Here is a 19,466-nt window from a genome sequence, read left to right on the forward strand (position 1 = left end):
GTTTGGGATGGTATGATATTTTACGCCAGCTGTATGCCCTGCAGTAACAACTTATTAAAAAGTTAAATGAATCAGTAAAAAACATCATTTGACAAAATAATCAGAAACAATTAGAGGATGAACATAATAAACCCTTTCTCTATTGAATATCTAAAATGGACTTGTCAATTTGGAACTTTTGGAACTATTCATAACCAGTTTTGGGGAAAACAAGATGATATTTTAAAGACAGTTGGCAAACAGTATAGAGCCTGGACAGAATGCATTAATGCGTCATCTGACCTGCAGGATTCTATATGTGAAGATATTTTGTAAAACTGTTATTACAACCTCAGCTACCTTAACTTTAATTCCACTGAACTGTAACAGGAGTATCATAAGAACAAATAATTTTGTCACAAAAGAAATCAAAATTTTATTATCACATCAAAATTTAACAGTATAAATTGTTACCATAAAAACTGTTCAGCATGACAATTTGAAAGTAACAAAGTAGCGTAACTTGTTTTAAAGTTGACCTAGTTATTTTGAATAATTGGAGGTAATATATCACACACCAACAACAAACGGATTGTTTCATCAAATTACTGTTTATAGGTGATAAATCATGTACTTATTATTGTTAATGATATATTATTAGGCTGCCTAAAAAAATACAAATGAATATAAATTATGTCCAGTGGTACACAGTTTACATAACCAGAAATCACAATTTGCTGCTCCACTGAAATGACTTATGGTCTTTCAGACATGATACTTTAAACTGAAGACCTACAGCATAACAAACCTTAACCTGCCAAATTTCTTAAATAAACTTGCCGAGTTTTAACCTTTATAAATTTTGAGGCTTTATAATAATCAAGGTGGAAATTCGGTCAGTTGGTGGTTTTCATTCACTCAGAATGCCAGCAATAATGCACGAGGAGGAGGGGGGCCATGAGGATCCGAGGTGTATTTCTCTAGTGACTACCAGTAAAGCTGGAAATTCACCATATGAGTTTAAAACCCAACAAAGAAAGTTAAGACTGTACATGATTTCAAAAAGTAATATTTCCCCTAAAATCATAAAAGTCTTTTCCGAATGATTCAGTCCATACCAATGTCTTTTGTGTACATTTAGAAAATTGTCCCAGGTTATTCAGTGAGAATGAATTATTATAACAAAAACTTGAATTAAACAGTAAAATGAACACTTTGTTCCCTGCATATTTGATACAGGGTGAAATTGACAGTCGAAAATATTAGCAAGAAGCAATTTTCACTGATCAGTATCAATTTAATATGTAAATAATGATTTCTAAATGGGTAAAACGAGAAAAGATTAATTTTAGGCAGGTTTCTTTTTTCTTAAATGGCGGCCACATATTTTTATCAGGAAGTATCTCGCTGTTTTCTTAATAAACTGTGGAAATTTCAAGATGTACACTTTGTTTGTTAGTTTGTTGTGTTTTTTTGGAGTTATATTTCTTTTTATTTAGTTTCCTGGTTTCAGCCACATTCTTTAACCCTTACTACACTAAATTTCTTAAATGGACTTGTCCATCTTTCCATCTAGACAAAACCATTTATAATTTTTAGGGAGAATTACAAAATAAGTATTGACACTGTGCTGACCATGATGCAGAGATGGCTGATATTGGTCTATGTAGATTCAGTCAGAGTTAAAAGTTGTTTGTTGTCATGAATTCCCTTTTTGTAATTTTTAGGACATGTAATTCTTCAATAAAGGTTGGTGTGCATACCAAACTGCTTTTGTAAGATTTTACAGTTGGAGTAAAGAAGCTGTTTAAATTCCTATAGAAGTTTACAATATGTGACATAAAAACTGCAGATCAATACATATATTATGGTATAGAGGACAAAAAGGCAAAAACCACAGTCATATAACAAAAAGGCTCCCAAGATGACCTTGCCCAGTGACCTATGATGGTAATGATAGTTTAAAACAAAAAAAACAAATCTTATCTGCTTAATTGTTTCAAGGATGAAACTTTGCCAAAATTATTGACAACTGTTGACATACCAGTTTAAAGTGTATGGTGTACAAAAGGTGCCATAATTTATCAATTATTGATGATCATTAATTGTGATGACAACTGTCAGAATGACTTGGGAATTTAAATCAATTTGTTCAATAATTCATTGATAATGAATACTGGTATATTTAAGTCAGTGACACTTCAATCAGTGTAAGCAAATTTGCTCTGTCAAATAAATTATTATATTACCGGTAACTTGAAGTTCACAGTGGATAAGTCTAAAACTCAAGCATTCTGAACATTGATTTGAAATTGGCCAATGACATTGCTCTGTTGTAAAGTCTGCCTTTAAATTTCCTCATTTTTGACCAATGATCATGTAATGACCTTACAATATGGGAATTTTATTTGAATATATTTATACTTATATATTTCAACTTGCATCTTCTCTTTCAATAAAGGTCAGTTACAAACCCAGGTATCTTTTGGGCAAAAGATTCTGGTGCACATCTCTTAAAATACTGCATTGATTTTGCATTTCAGTAACATAAAATGATATTCACAAAAAAAAAATCTGAACAGGTGCTATTTTTCAAAAAAGCATTTCCCACCGCCCCCATATCTATTTGCTCAAAAGTAATATTGGTTCACCACCTTGTCAATTCACCAAATTCCAAACTTAATGCAACATAACATTTTCTACAAATTTTTACATATAAATTTTCCTAAAGGACTTAGTCATTTTTTTTTCACTTGGTTTATTTTCAAACATTGTCCAACTATATAGAATATCATTTTAAATACATCGCTACAGGGTGCTTATAGAGGTGTCATTTACTCCACCATGATCTGATTTGGTGTGTGAACCTGGACAATATTGTGTTACAAGCCTCCCTATTGTACATCTTCACTGACCAAGAGCTGACCTCTGCTCATCTTTACACCGGAGCTGGACCTTCATTCTACATGTATATACTTGACCGCTTTCACTCAATGCTTTCTGTATTAATCCCTAACACTGGATATATTCTCAAACCAACATTTCTAAATGATATATCCCTTAATTACCCTGATAGAACAGAAAGTGATAAGCCAAATTGCCACCAGTATATAGCCAGGCCAGCCGGCACATTCTCAATTTTTGTATTTTGATATTGAAATACCTTAAACTTTGAATGGACGGTTACAGATTCAAAGCTCAGAAAATCTGTAGCACAAATCCTGCAGGTTAAGGGTTAACCTTTCTTTTTCACAAACACAAGCATAACTTGGCTTAGATTATTCCAAACAAAATGCAAGACCAAGATTCCTGGAAATACATCTTAATGAGAAATGAAAATTCTTGCACACTTTCTGTAGTTAAACCATTTTAATCACTTTAAATATTCTCAAACAATTTTGAGGTCTCTGCAAAAACTACTTTTCTGAAACAAATATCCAAAGGGCAATAACTGACATATCATTATGAATTTCAGACTGAATCAAATTGCATTCATGCATTCATCACTAGCTATACAAAAACGGCCACATCTCTGCAAATATTAATAACTGGTCGTCAACACAAGAAAAACTTAAATTACACTTCAGCATGATAATAGACATTGTTAGGATTAAAACTATAGATATTTAAAACTCTTCATGAAGTACTTCAGTTCAAGTGGTCTTCTATACAACAAACATACAGCAGCTAAAATCTGTAACACCTGTCAATTAAAACAGGTATAAATTGTCACTTCCATTACAAACACCTTATAAACCATCATAACATTATTGAGAGAGCCATAAATAAAAGTAAATTAGCATTTTTACCAACCTTTTCTTTTTTCCTCCCATAATGAATTACCATTCACCTTTTTGTTTCACATTTACGAAAAAAAAAATATATGTTAAACAATATCGAAAACTGTTTCATCCAGTTCGAAATGAGCTAATAAAAAAAACTTGTCCGATCCCTCTGAATGTTGATTAAAGTTGTTTGAAGGATTGCTCCATAAAAATCTCTTTAAACGCAAATTCCTTTAAAAAAAAATCTTGTGTCATAAAAACATGATAAACATGGGACGTTAAACCGTGACTGTTATGATAATGTAAGGTTAGAATTAAAATTTGGCCAGCGTTAAAAGTAAGGAAAAACGCTACACATGTCACTCACCTGTTTTTAGTCCATTTCAACATCGTGCATCGGAGCGTTGCAAACAAAAACACTGTAAAATCCTCTAGTAGAAAATTTCACAAAATCACAAACACCTGTAACTTTTCCTTTTTAATAAACACTAACTAAACGTCCAAAATGCATTGAAACTACAAACATGCATTTACCTTTTGCAAGAAATTTCATTGTCATGTAAAATTTATCGTTTTTTGAAAAGAAAATACAATCATACGTTTTGTGTTTATTATCTCTTTGATCAAGAAGTTGTAAAGCTTAGTAACACAATAAAATCGGCATTTTTTGGGCGTATTTATATCTGAAAAGCACAAATAACACTGATTGTAAAGTTAAGCTATCATGTTCAATCTACATGTATAGTATCTATCAATATCATATCTTAAATGGCCATTATCGCAGGTGAAAATCTTGGCCATGAACTTTCAATTATACTTAAAAGTCAAAATATTTCATATTCTTAAAGCTCGATTTTTAAATACGATCTATCTCCGATTTACACAAAGTATTAATAATGTACAGTACGAGTAGTAATATGATACCAATAGTCACTGATAGTACCGTCACAGCTTCTTATAAATCAATCAAATATTTGATTTTTTTTTTTAAATTTCACATAACTTTCCCATACTTAACTGCTTCATCGGTAAATAATAACTGTCTTGTATTTGATTATTTTGAGTAATATTTCTCTTCAATGTTATATGCAATAAACTCCTTTTCTTTTAAAATATAATCGCTACTCCCTAAATTTTCTGACCAATGAGTGCAACTCCTTCAACCATAACTAACTGCTCCTCAGCGCTACTCCTTTTTTTTTCACTCGCTATTTTCGTAAATATTTTAAAACTATTTTCAACAATCATCGAAGGTATTTCATAAAGACCTCAGTCATTTCCTTAACCATGATTTAGTTACATGTACAAAATCTTAATTACCAAAAAAAGGAGGCAAGTTTAAAACCCCACGCATACACTTCCTGTTGTACATGGGATACAGTCCTATAACATTGCATTTTCTTGATTTTATAAAACCACAAATATTACGAATTTTGAATATATCGAACACCGGTGTATCGAAACAACCATGAAAAATAATAATGAAGAACATAAAGAAGTATATAATGCTGATGACTACACAATAGCAAATATTGTCACCCATTAATTTGTTATATTATCAGCCCAGTTTGATGTTACAGCTTCAATTGTCCACCAGCCCCTTTGGCCAAAATTATGACAATTTATTAATCTGGTCAATTATTTCTATCTTTTATAATACAGGTGTAAAAGTGTGAAAAATAAATTACATTTGTCAGATGAAAGGCTGGTACATTAATTGTGACCTGCATTAATTAACCTATGGCATTTTACTTATCTGACATTCTTTATTAAATGACAATTTAGACAATGTAACATTACTTCCATTGACATTCACAGTAATAAAAGTTTTACTAATTATAAGTATACAAATATACTTGAATTAAATTAAATATAGAAATATCTATGTCATGTTCAATCCAAAAGTTTCAGTTACCTGCCTCATTAATCAACAACACTTGTTGGGATTTACAAAACATGTTCATAAATAATAGAACTAAAATATGACTGTGGCTGAATTTCCTTCCAGCAATTTATATGCATAACATAATTTTGTTAGATTATTTTCCTGGTTTGGTATTTAAGCCACACCGAAGCACCAACTTTTTTTCCCTGGTTCAGTTTATATCTTGTCACACTAACAGTACTAGCTGCAAAGAATTAATATTCATAACAACACTGTCTCCATCATTTCATTTTGGTGAAGCAATGATCTATGAACACTCAATGCTATCTCACTTTTAATAATCCCAAAAGTGAAACTGCCTCTTTTTTTAAACTGTACAGCATCTTTTAATCATAGAAATGGATCTCTATAATTTAATAAGTCTCTAAGTTTTTCCATATATAAGAAACAATATAATAATAATAAGTTCTTCAATCTCCTGGGTGGAATTTGATAATTAACTTTTTTCATAATCATGTAAACTAAATTACAAAATCTATGCAAGCTGCATCAAAAAAAGACAATGAATGACAAAAGTTTTATTCTATTTATACGCTTCTATAAAAGGCGTCCATTCCCAACATAAACACAAGTCAATAAATACTATGGTATATCAATCATCATATTTTTTCCTCTACAAAAATAACAAACAACTTAACATTTCCAACAGACAATTTATAAAATCACCAATCGCCACTTCATCAAGACTGCATCAATACAGGAATATTACCTTTATTTGATGAAGAGTAGTTTTGCGATTAATCTTACGTTACAAGTAGCGATATAAGTGGTCCATGTAACAGACCAGTTTGATGCTTTTGTGATGTTTTCAATAAAGATTACACAAATATTTCCATGTATTATAACAAAATCCACTCCACAAACAAAGTTACACTATCCAGTGTGAAATATGTCACTGAAATATGCGGTAACTATTTGTTCCGATCTTGTATGTTTCCATGTACCTGACACTAATTCTTTTCAAGTTTTCCTTAAAAACCAAACTTCTTTACATCGGATAGAGTCCATTCAAGAATTTTTTGCAAAATTTAAACAAAATCAAGGGCCATAACTCTAATCTTATTAACATCATACCAAAATTTTGAACTATGCGTAAATACATATTAATGATCCGTTAAATGTCACAATACTGTACAATACATTGAACAAAATTTGTGGCAGTGTAGCTCTGATTCTTAGATCACAAGGTAAACCATATTTACACAACTTCTCTTTGTTGATATATTCTTTAAATTTCGGTGGAAAATTTTTTGTTACAATTGCAGAAAAAATTAAATAAGGAAATCGTTTCTCCTATGTAACTAAACAGATATTAGTTACTTAAATCATTTGTACCAATTGTATTATAGATCAAATATTTGTCATTATTGGATCACTTATAATTGTTCACAAACATCAATTTTTTTTTTTTGATTATGAATTTTATAATACTTTAGACAAAAAAATACTATTTATAGAAAGGAATAGATAGCGGATTTTGCCCCACAAAAAATCTACACAAGTCCCATGCCTTGACCTACAATGTAGAGAGTCAGCACCCAAATCATGTTGTCCAACTAATTGTACTGCGCACCAAGATATTTATAATGCTATTTTTTGTGTCTGCATGGGCAATATTTCGTCTCGTAAAAGCAAGCTTCTGACCCAGAACGAAAATATGTCAGAATCTTGCTTTTGCACGCCAATATATTTTTTGACTACAAATCATGGTAAACACACATTTTAAAATTCAACCAAGTCAATTTTTTTCTCTCCTAGACTTCCTCGTTTAAACATGCGACAAAAATGTACAGGCATATTCACCCAGACACAATACCAGAAACTAAAGATCTTATCGCTACCCCTAAAATGCATGGTATGAAACTCAACTCCTTTAAATTAGTCAAAATAGCATGTTAACAAACAGTTTACCATTCATTTAAAACACTAATAATCAAAACATCAAGAACTATGAAATAAATAATGATACACTTACATTTAGGAAACATTAATTTAAGTCCCTATACTAAATAGCAAATTAGAAACTACAAAGTTTAACACTTCACATACTTTCCATTGATTCCGTTCAGGTAATTCCATATTTGGTATTATTGACACTAAAGAAGTATTCCAATGGTATTGTATATTAAGCACATTGGTAGCTTAAGGCAAAATCGCACTATGTATTTATAAACGCACAAATACTTTAAGACATTGTCAATACCAATTCGCCACATTCAAATTTTGACATGGTGAAGTAGAACAAATATTTACCTACAAACAAATACCAATCAATTATTGGAAATCCTGCTATTTAATGCACTCTCGCACAATTACAATCACAGGCCAATAAGATAATATATATATATATAGAGCCACGCCCTTTTAGTTGTTTTTACATACCCTCTATAAAACAATACAGCAAACCAATAACTTCCAAAAGTCTGACTTTATCTAGTTTCAGTTTTCGATGATAACAAAGATCAGCAAGATTGACTTTTTGAACTGTTTGAGACCGCATTGTAATTACATGGTTATCAGAGAGTTTATGTACAAAGGGAAAGAAATATGGTGTTTTAATACTATGTTCACAGTTCACCACTGTAATCTATACAATACTGACTATTGATGACCATTGTAAATCATGATTTCAATTGGTTCATATAATACCCTTTGAATGCTTCTGGCAATTTTTTTTCTTGGTTTTACATTGCAGCAACACAGTTTAGGTCATATGGCAATCTTGCAGCTAAAATTACTGGTGGCGGAAGACCTCAACTGCCCCTCTGTACATTAATTCAGGCACAAATGGGCACCTCAGAGCTAAGAACCATCAATGTTTCGTGAGCTAGCTGGATAGCTCAATCACACATATAGAATCCAACGACCTTTGCGTGGCTCAAACCTATAGCGATGAGAGGCATTAAGTGGCTTCTGGCAAAAAATGTCTTGCCAATGGCACCAATTATAACCTTATGAGCCAGCCTGCGTATTACTGCTGTTCCCTAAGCACAGGCTTAATAATTAATACAATTTCAGTTAGCCGCAAATTTTAAACATCTTTGTAAGCACGTACTATGGTGAAATTTTACATGTCATATTGCTCTTAAAGTTACCCGGTATTGCTTTAAAAATTGTCACAATCTAGTCAAAGATATTTCGTTTTAAATGATTTTAAAAAATTGTTGACTCAAATTGTCCGTAAAATAAAAACAGTAAACAAAAACATGTACATGTATATTATTTATAGTCAGATACAGTTTTACAATGAAAACAACTGATAAATACAATTGTTTAGCATTCCACAAGATGTACTATTGATATAATCACATTCCATCAACAATTAATGATTATTTATTGATTAACACATAATTATATAAATATTACAAACTAGGGTAACACAATACTGAATAGTTAACCAGTAATACATTATCAAAACCCTTGGGCAAATGGGCCAATTGGCACTGGGGTGGGGGTGGAATGAGGCACCTTAATTTACTTTTAGGTCAATTTTTTCCACCTCCAAAACAGCAGGGGACATAATCCAGTTGGCTGAAATTTTATAATCTGAAAGTCAAACCCTCACAATCAAGTGTTGTGTTACATTTAAATATTCAGTACTTATAATATTCACACTTCATTATGATAACTCTATTTGTTTATATTACCACAGTCTTGAACAGGATTAAGTCACCTATCTAGCATTTTTCCAAGCTCAAAAACTGACATACCTTGAAAGTTACTCCAAAAAATTTCCTTTAAGTTAGCAAACACGTCAGAAATTAGTATCATTCATTCCAAATTAAATCACTGCAGCCTTTGAAGAGAAAATTTAATTTTCTCTATTAAACTGGTTTCCATAGTTATTATATCAGATTCAGAGTAGAAACACATAAAATCAATTGGTAAAACTAATTCCTCTGTACGTATACATGTTCAATAAATCCTGCAGTCATTATGTACATATATAAATATACATTTACATATATAAAGTTAACCTAACAGGTAAATGACACAAATTCATTAACAGCAGCTGTATGTAACAGTAAAGGTTACAAAAGGCAGTGGCATGAAAACACAAAAACTGGAAATAACATTGATTTTATAAATCAAGTTTTCATTATTCCTGGAAATTAAAATGCATTTAACTTCTCAAATACAACCTCTTGATTAATGCAGGTGTAATTTCAATTGCAAAAAAAATTCTTCACTTTGAAAAGAAATTTCAAGATTTTCCTGAATGGATTATGCAGCCAACGCCCAAAATGTCTCAAGATCAAGATTTTAAGTATAGTGAAAATAAAAGTTTATAACTCAACACCACTGAATTTATGAAATGGATTTGTCCTGCTTTGAATTTGGAACAGTTCAATTGAAATTTATGGGATTTTAGCATTGACCAACAAACAGTAGAGCTGGATCTGGTTGAACACTTCACAGATGTGCAGGCTAGCCTTGCTCTAATATATTAATGCCATACCAGTAACTGTCAGATATTTTGCTGCTTACCCTGATCGAAACATTGTAGGATACCCTGGAGACATTCGAACCAAGATTGATTACATGTTATGTTACATGTTGGTATCCCAACAATGGCACTGACAAAGGGACATAATCAAGTATATGAAATATTTAGTCTTAGAGTCCTTATACTGTCCAAACATTAACTGAGAGTTAGAACCAACAATAAAGAAGGTGTAATGTCAGATGTAGCCTTATACTAATTAGTTTATAAATATTATAATTTCAAACATACTCTAAATTTTTGGGAAAATTTCAAAATGTCTACAAACTGAATAGCAAACAGTGCAGACCATGATCACAGTTGGCTAATCTTGGTCTGCACTGTTTTCATGGGAACATTCTGTAGATGCCAGCTGCTAGCTAGCAGACTACAGGATTTACACTGTTCAATTTGAATTTTGATAAGAAATCCCCTAAAATTAACAATGGACTGGTCCCAATTCAAAGCAGGGCAAGTCCATTGTACAAATTCAGGTGGATTATGGTTAGAAATATATAAAAAAAAATTATTTTTTTTAAAAGTTCAAAAAGTGAAATGTTTCACCATAAATCATTGAAATTCATACCTAAATGTTCTGGTAGACTGGTAGTGACACTATAAATAAATCTGACACCAAGTCTAACAACATCTTCATACTAATATAACATGGTTTATAATTTTTCTAATCTAAATTCAGATCACTTTACCTGTATACCCAGGTAACATAATATGAGCCGTGTCATGACAAAACCAACATAATGGGTTTGCGACCAGCATGGATCCAGACCAGCCTGCGCATCCGCGCAGTCTGATCAGGATCCATGCTGTTCGCTATCAGTTTCTCTACTTGTTATAGGGTTTGTTAGCAAACAGCATGGATCCTGATCAGACTGTGCGGATGCGCAGGCTGATCTGGATCCATGCTGGTCGCAAACGCACTATGTTGGTTTTGTTGTGACGCGGCTCAAATTTCTTTGATGACACATATGTTATTTCATATCATTTATTCAGCTTTATTTCACTAGATAATTTACTGTGTCAGAAAATATTTTAGTAAAATTTTGTCTCACTTTTAAAATCTTAAATAATGTTTTCCTATACATATTGATACAACAGCAACTGCTCAGGCAATAAATGTCATAATGGCAATAAAATGCTTATTTTTCAAGTAATAAGATGAGCAAAGGAGAAACATTAAATAGCAACCTTTAATTTGCACCATAAATTGTAAATAATTCAATTTCAAATTCACATACGTTTTTAGTAAAAGTCATTCAGGCAATAATATCTATTACACATCATGTTATGTTTATATGAATCATCATATCATCAATAGTGTTATTTGGCGTGTGTTTTCTTTCTACACTTTTTCCTTTTCTTTGGAGCTTGGGGGTGTGGGGGGGTGGGGGTGTGGGGAAGTGGGGGGGGGGGGTGAGTGGGGGTTCCAAGTGATAAAAATGATGTAAAGGTTATATGGTATTATTTTTCAGCTATATTGGTGAGTGGATAATGCCACGCGATGTTTATGACACATTCTGGCACCAGGTGCACAACTACACATGCTGATCAACATTCCTGTAAAGTTTCATGACTCTAGGTCAAATACTTTTTGAGTTACATGCAACACAAGTTGAAAATTCCAAAATTTTACTAAGTCAAGGGCAATAACTCTAAAAATACTAAAAATATCCAGATGAAAATACCCAGGTGCACAACTACACATGCTGATCAACATTCCTGTAAAGTTTCATGACTCTAGGTCAAATACTTTTTGAGTTACATGCAACACAAGTTGAAAATTGCAAAATTTTACTAAGTCAAGGGCAATAACTCTAAAAATACTAAAAATATCCAGATGAAAATACCCAGGTGCACAACTACACATGCTGATCAACATTCCTGTAAAGTTTCATGACTCTAGGTCAAATACTTTTTGAGTTACATGCGACACAAGTTGAAAATTGCAAAATTTTACTAAGTCAAGGGCAATAACTCTAAAAATACTAAAAATATCCAGACGAAAATACCCAGGTGCACAACTACACATGCTGATCAACATTCCTGTAAAGTTTCATGACTCTAGGTCAAATACTTTTTGAGTTACATGCAACACAAGTTGAAAATTGCAAAATTTTACTAAGTCAAGGGCAATAACTCTAAAAATACTAAAAATATCCAGATGAAAATACCCAGGTGCACAACTACACATGCTGATCAACATTCCTGTAAAGTTTCATGACTCTAGGTCAAATACTTTTTGAGTTACATGCAACACAAGTTGAAAATTCCAAAATTTTACTAAGTCAAGGGCAATAACTCTAAAAATACTAAAAATATCCAGATGAAAATACCCAGGTGCACAACTACACATGCTGATCAACATTCCTGTAAAGTTTCATGACTCTAGGTCAAATACTTTTTGAGTTACGTGCGACACAAAAGAGAATGGACGGACGGACGGACGGACAAGGGTAAATCTAAATGCCCGCCACTAAAGTGGGGGCATAAAAAGTATTCAAAATAACATGACTGTAAATCATCGTTTAAAAAAAAAAATCCCCCAAATAACAGGGCATATAGGCCTCTCATAGCTATTTTAAATACTTGATAAATGTTATAATACAATTGACCCCAGATACCCGCCCCTAGATATGGGCTAGGATACAGTCAATTACTGATTAACAATCTTGTTAAATTACTTGTCATCTTCTGTTTTTATTGTCAATCATTTTGTCAATCTTGACAAATTTGTTCGGAGGGCAATTTTTTCTTTATTGTTTTAAAAGGAACACAGTAAATCACTAAGTAGACCGAGACAAGATCTTCTTTCATAACAGTTTAAAACAACCATGAATTTATATCATACACCATTTACTAACATAATTTAAGCTTAATAGGAATTGTTTCTGCAAGTTACAGCGCAACCTGTGCTTACTGACCACCTTTGTACAACAATTACCTCTTTACAACAACAGTATCATTTCTTTTCAAAGGGATATTTACACAATTTTTTTAACCTCTCTAAATCCACTCATTTCTGACAGTAACAATTCTAAGCTCTATAAGTTAGATTAAAACCAGTAGATGCAAGGGGCAAGTGGTTTGAATTCAGCAACATTAAGGTGGCCCTACATGAAAGCATAAGTCACTTTTTTGTATAAAGACTTAAATGATTTAAAATTAACTCCTACCATTATGCTTCACAAAATTATTCTTACATTGTATACAATATAGACAATTATAATGCAAAAAATTTATCAATCTTACAGTTAAAATTTTTACGCCAAAAAAAATTCATCGAATTTAAAATACCTCAAGGCTTATTCACATAAAATTATCTGAATTACTGCATTTAATAAACATTAAAAGGTAATTTACAATATAAACACTGTATAATTGCAATACATATATATGAACCAAAAAGTAAAGCAGTGGCAATATACTGATTAATCTAACTAATACCTGTATAGATAGAGTAAAAAGCAAGCCCCCACTGTCATGAAGTCTGAGACTCTTTATACAGTTGGCAGACTGCTAATCAATTGAGCCTTCACTTGCACTTAAGGTCATAAATGGCAACAGTCCAGATTTAGTCCCAGTGGAAGACATTGAGTGTCCTCTGGGAATTATTTCAGGCATAGGAGTGTTTTAATTTTGAAACCCCTTTTGATAATAATGGTTTGATCCAATTTGAAAGTAGGGAGAGTCCATTACACAATTTACAGCAGGGTAACGATGGTAACGGTTTTATCCAATGAGAAACGCCAGAATTTAATTTTCAAAAAAAGCAAATCGCATAAAATTCAACAGATAAGTATCAAAATTCACCAAGAAAGTCTCAAGAAATAAGTTTCACTTTAAACATTTATTTATAAATTGTATGGATACAACTACATTATAAACTTCATGGTATGATTTCATTATACAGATAGAGACCATATGACGCCTATACCGATTGAAAAGAAAACAGGCCGGTAACTATATATGGAGTTGAAATGACAATAATAATATAAAACTATCTTTATGTCAGGTACAGATATCATCTGTCATATTTATGAAAAACACCCGGCTTTGGTGATTTTCTTTCCATATAAAAATAGAGGTCAAATATAGGCATTTTCTAAATAAACAAAACCGTTAAAATTCTCTATATTAAGCTTGGAAATTAAAAAAAAATAAAAAAGGTAGTATCCGCCCACTAAGCTCAATAGAAATAGCTATACAGAGCCAGTTTGTTATTCAGGCCGGTCTGTGGTTCGATCTTCTAGGGTAGCAAAATTTCTCCATGACAACTGTTCTCAGACATCCAGTCTAATAATCATTTGTCTCAGACCAATGACTCAGAAATCATATGGGATTAGTACTTGATCACTTATGGAATAATTAGTCAGTACTGATTAGTTTAATGCAGGAAAGCCTGTTATTTAAACTATACAAATGTGTTAAAATCTGCATAAAAACAACAGCGCCAACATCAGGTGCTCAGTCTCCTATCCCACATCCCTGGTCAAGCTCTATTACTAGAGCATGTTCAATAATGACTGGCTTATAATATAATACTGCTATAAAAGAAAGAGTTAAAACATCTTGTATGGAAATTCTATAATAGAGCTGAAAATAATCAAAGTGGGCATTTCAACACAGCAACCTGGTCCACTTCAAAAAAATATGAAATTAAAAACAAATCTCTTAAAAAATTAAGCCATAACCATTAATGTTTGTATTTAGTATATAGAATGTTTGCGTCACCTGAACATTGCACTTTGAAAACATCTAGCTGAATATTTTAAAAACGAAAAAAACATGTTAAATTATGACAAGTATAAGAAGACTGAAAACTTAATAAATGAAAACATGTCAAGCCTGGTATTTTACGTAATCTTTAGTAATAAGATAGTTAAAACACTGAAGGACTTTTGGTGCAAGTTTTTTTAAGTTATTAAATTCAAGGACTTTTGAAGGTTGGGCTTAAACAGCGTTTAACGACTGCTTTGTGACATAGCATAGTAATTACAAAAGTACCACTACAAGTTATTAGGAATTTAAATTTATATCTGCAAAATTTAAATTTATTTAATTTTTTTAATTTTAAAAAGCAAAATTTATTCAAGTCTTCAATGAAGCCTGAGTTTTCCCAATTGGGGAACTATTCTCTTTTGACAAAGGGCCAACAATTTTTTTATTCCAACACAGTAAAGTCATTATGGGGAATTTCTAGTTTAGTGCTGATCAGCAGTTTGTCAGGTACTATACCCTAATGCCAAACATGCAGTTGAGTAGAACCATGGACCTTCCACAAACAGGTGTTTGGCGCTTTGCATGATTTGCCACAATTCCCAACATTTCATAAAACCACAATATTGTCCCAACAAAACTGTAAACATCTGACAACATTTCAAACTGATAAAATCAAAGATTTAGTAAGGACTGAATGATAAAGTTATTGTTACTATAAGTTATTACACAAACTGACAACCTACCTTTCTTCAGGATCCATAATTATCCCAAGAAATTTTTTTTTTCAAGTAACCTCAAATATTTCTAGTAAAATAGTTCATGCAATTTGTAACAACTTGTCTATTTATAAATACAAAAAACACACCCCTACTTTACTTTATTATTACAGCCTAGTACAATATCATCTTCAAATAAGGTAATTTTCAACAAGCATTTTAATTTATTCATTAAAAATGAGAAAACCTCGGCAAAGTCGATGATAACACCGTGATTTGACACCAATGGCAAGACTCTAGTATCATAAACAGTTTTTACACTTCATATCGGGCATTCAGTCAAATAATTTAAAGTATAAACATTAAAGGAAGATATAAACAGATCATGACTACTTTCAAATTGCTATAAACATATGAATCATTAACTATTAAAATGTTTTCATATTGATGGCTGAAAAGGTTTTCAACGAGCAAACAAGGCTTACAGCTAAGGTCAATCTTTTTATTGCTGTAGTGTTGTGGTCTATTAAACTCATCTTTTAAAAGAAGAGCAAAATTGTCAAGTCTTATACATCTGACAACTGCCTTATAAGCTACAAAATAAGAATGTCTTAGTTCTGGGATGGATTATAAAGTAACATTTTAATCTCAAACTCATATCTCAGGTATTTGATTGATCAGAAACACCTGGCACAATATGTGAACTGACCAATGAAAATCCTGAGATTCGAGCTTGATCTCATGGAAAGGTTTTATAACCTTGGGGCCAGGGCTCATAAGTTTGAGTCCTAATAAGACAGTGACTGAGCCCTTTTTACTTGAAACTGACAAAATTGAAGACTCAAGCTTATATCCATGTACATGCTCATTTTAGATCCATTGTGAACAAACACCTTGACGCTGCCATGAACAACTCCACAATATACATCCAGGAACTTATATATAAAACGTTTTGTGTGAGGAAACATGGTTTTTACTTAAATGGGGTTTGTACCAACACTAGATTGTGAGACAGACACATTAAATATTCAGCCAGTCCTTTCAGCTGTAATGTTCAAATCAGAAGTTAGAATGACCATTCAAACAAACACAGAATAAGCTCACATGCAGTTGACTCCCTCTTCTTGACAGTTTTATACCCTAGTTTGAGATATCATAATGGCTCACTGATATTTTTCAATCTTTTACTAGGTTAGGTTTTAACTCATATAATATATGTATCATATAAGACACACTGATAAAAAGTTATAAGTATGGTAATATTCGAAAAAATCTCCATTATTTCAAGGTCACTCAAGTGGTCCGAAACTTCCCTTTGAATGACTTAAAACAATGTCTCTCGATATTTGACCTTGACCTTGAATCAATATCGCAGCCTGAATCAAATCCAGTAATGTGCTCAATCAGTTAATATCATGACAACCATTCACTGTCAAAGGGAGGTAGTAAATAACTTCCTTATCTCTACTACAAAATGAACAATAAGTATAACAAAGTTGTCTCCCTTGATCTTATCAAAAATATGGCCAAAATGCGCAACAATGTTTAAAGTATATAATAGGCTTAAAATTTAGTTTGTTCTTTTTTGTCTTTCAAAAAGTTACTTTGAAGAAAAACTGCCATGTCACAAAATCTAATTGTAAACAAGTATATGCTTCAGACAGATTACCAAGTTTAAGTCCATTTTTTCTTTTATACAAATTCTGTCAAGTGGGCAACTCAGCTCAAAATTCTATAAACCATTTTTTTTAAAAGTTTTATACTAAATTGTTACTAGTTAACATAATGCACGTGTTTTTCTTCTTATTTTTATTTTCGGCATATCATGTTTGATTTTGTTTGATTGGGTTTTACGTCACACCGACACAGTATAGCTCATATGGGGACGTTCCAGTTTTACTGGTGGAGGACGACATCAGGTGCCCCTTTGTGCATTATTTCAGGCAGAAATGGGCACCTGAGTAGATCCAACAACTTTCATAAGCTAGCTGGATAACTTCCTCACATGAAAGAATCTAAAGTCCCTGTCAGGATTCGAACCCACAGAAGTGAGGGGCAAGTGGTTTGAAATCAACGACCTTAACCACTCGGCCATGGACGCCCTTCGGCATATCATGTACTATGTCACATGTGCAAGGAAAGGTGAAAGAATTGGTTTGACATCCAGTCTATGCAAATTTTGACAGTACTTAAAGAGGTTATAGAAAGATAGAGCTTTTTATCATTTGTTATTAAACATATTAGGAAATATATTTTGGAGCCTTTTACAATGCAGGGTAACATAATTCATTTTGTGAAATATCAAATTTCTTTCTTACTGACTATAATGAAATGAAGCTATTTTGCCATTAAAATTAAATCTCGGAGCATCTTGAATAGTTTCGGAAATATCAAGTTTACCTAGGCGTAATGTGATTCATTGTATACATAACGTAAACCATACAATCTTTATATCATTTTTATTTGCATATTTTGTGAATCCCATGCATAACAGTTATGGCAAATCTTTAAAAGATTTTATGACACATATTTTTAAAAGGGAAATACTAGTACTCGTTCTTTGTGTAAACTTTACTGGTATTAAATATTTGGGGGAACTTTATCAAAAACAAAATAATTGTGAAAATTTTTAAGTATTTTGTGCATGAAAATAGCCAAATATAATTTTGTCCACATATTTGAGACTTTGAAATAAATCAGTTTTTGAAGATGACTATTCCTGTGAGAAGTTTGCATCATTTTTTGCAATACTGAGTATCTATTATTATATTTCTTTAACAATTTTTTTTACCTAATTATTTAAAGTTAACATAAATGCATTTGAGTTCTTATAACAAAATAAAAGTCACTTTCTGTAAAAACTTTTAATTTATAAATACTCTAAGGGATCAATCATATACAGGAGCCTGCAATCATGTTAAGTCTAAAATGCCTATCTGGATCAATGCACACAATGCTTACGTTTTGCATACAAGTGGATGCTTAAGAATATAATAACTCTTAATACTGATGTCATAAATCTTGCTCAACATCATAAAGAAAACATTGCAGTGTTTGCTACATGTAAGATAAACATAAAATGACCAACAACAACAAGTACATGTATTTTATCTTCATTATTTTATTGTAACATGTAAGATATAAACAGAAAAGAACTTTGGTTTAGTTAAAGTGTTGGACATGAATAAGTGGTTGGACTACTTGGAAGACCAACGAAATTTTGATAAGACTATCCTTTAAAACAACATCAACGTATGCAGACATTACGATTCTTTGTTTATAAAAGGAATGCAAAATTTATATCTTCTTTAGACATTATTAACTACAACATAGGTAATGCAAAGAAGTGACATCACAAGAAAAACATAGCTTGGCAACAAGTCGCAGAAATCTGCATGGGAATTTTGAATAACATATTAAATAAAATCCGGTGAAAACAGTATGACAATCTACATCATGCAATGTATATTGATAGATTGATTGATTTTCTTTAGACCGGGCGGTCAAGGATAACCTACTAAAGTGCAAGCACTTATTTCCAGTAGGGTCCTTACCTCAGCAGACACTAGAGACAGCTATGAGATACAAGGAAATCCGGGAACCAGTCCCTAGCTCTTATTGAATAGATTCCTTGGTTCTTTTACATGCCCAGTGTATAGCACTGATACATGCGAGGATTACCTGGGTTTCGTACCAGTAAACCTCTAGTTAGGTGGGAAACACTGAAAGTGTTTCTGAAAAATCCCAAGGGTGTTACCCAGGATCGAACCCGGAACCTCAGGAGTGACAGTCAGTGGTCTAACCAACTGAGCTATCGCGCC

General features: G+C 32.1%; 1 protein-coding gene across 12 annotated transcripts in view; it reads right to left on the reverse strand.

Annotated features, from left to right (window-relative positions):
- The window catches only part of LOC132748739 (protein cordon-bleu-like), an 82,243-nt gene that overhangs the window by 48,325 nt on the left and 14,452 nt on the right, over window positions 1-19,466 (reverse strand). The window contains exon 1 of one of the 12 annotated variants that reach the window (XM_060738363.1): window positions 15,673-15,820. The exons of 3 other annotated variants lie outside the window; for them this stretch is intronic. In XM_060738363.1, coding sequence (XP_060594346.1) covers window positions 15,673-15,689 — 17 coding nt within the window. In that variant the 5' untranslated portion in view covers window positions 15,690-15,820. Of the gene's footprint in view, window positions 1-3,792; window positions 4,000-4,131; window positions 4,410-7,684; window positions 7,816-15,672; window positions 15,821-19,466 lie in introns of those variants that run through there. 8 more of the 12 variants (XM_060738367.1, XM_060738369.1, XM_060738371.1 and 5 more) reach the window with 8 other exon arrangements.

This window comes from Ruditapes philippinarum, unplaced genomic scaffold (genome assembly GCF_026571515.1).
Source record: "Ruditapes philippinarum isolate M1 unplaced genomic scaffold, ASM2657151v2 ctg739_1_1_1_1, whole genome shotgun sequence".
Lineage (NCBI taxonomy): Eukaryota > Metazoa > Mollusca > Bivalvia > Venerida > Veneridae > Ruditapes > Ruditapes philippinarum.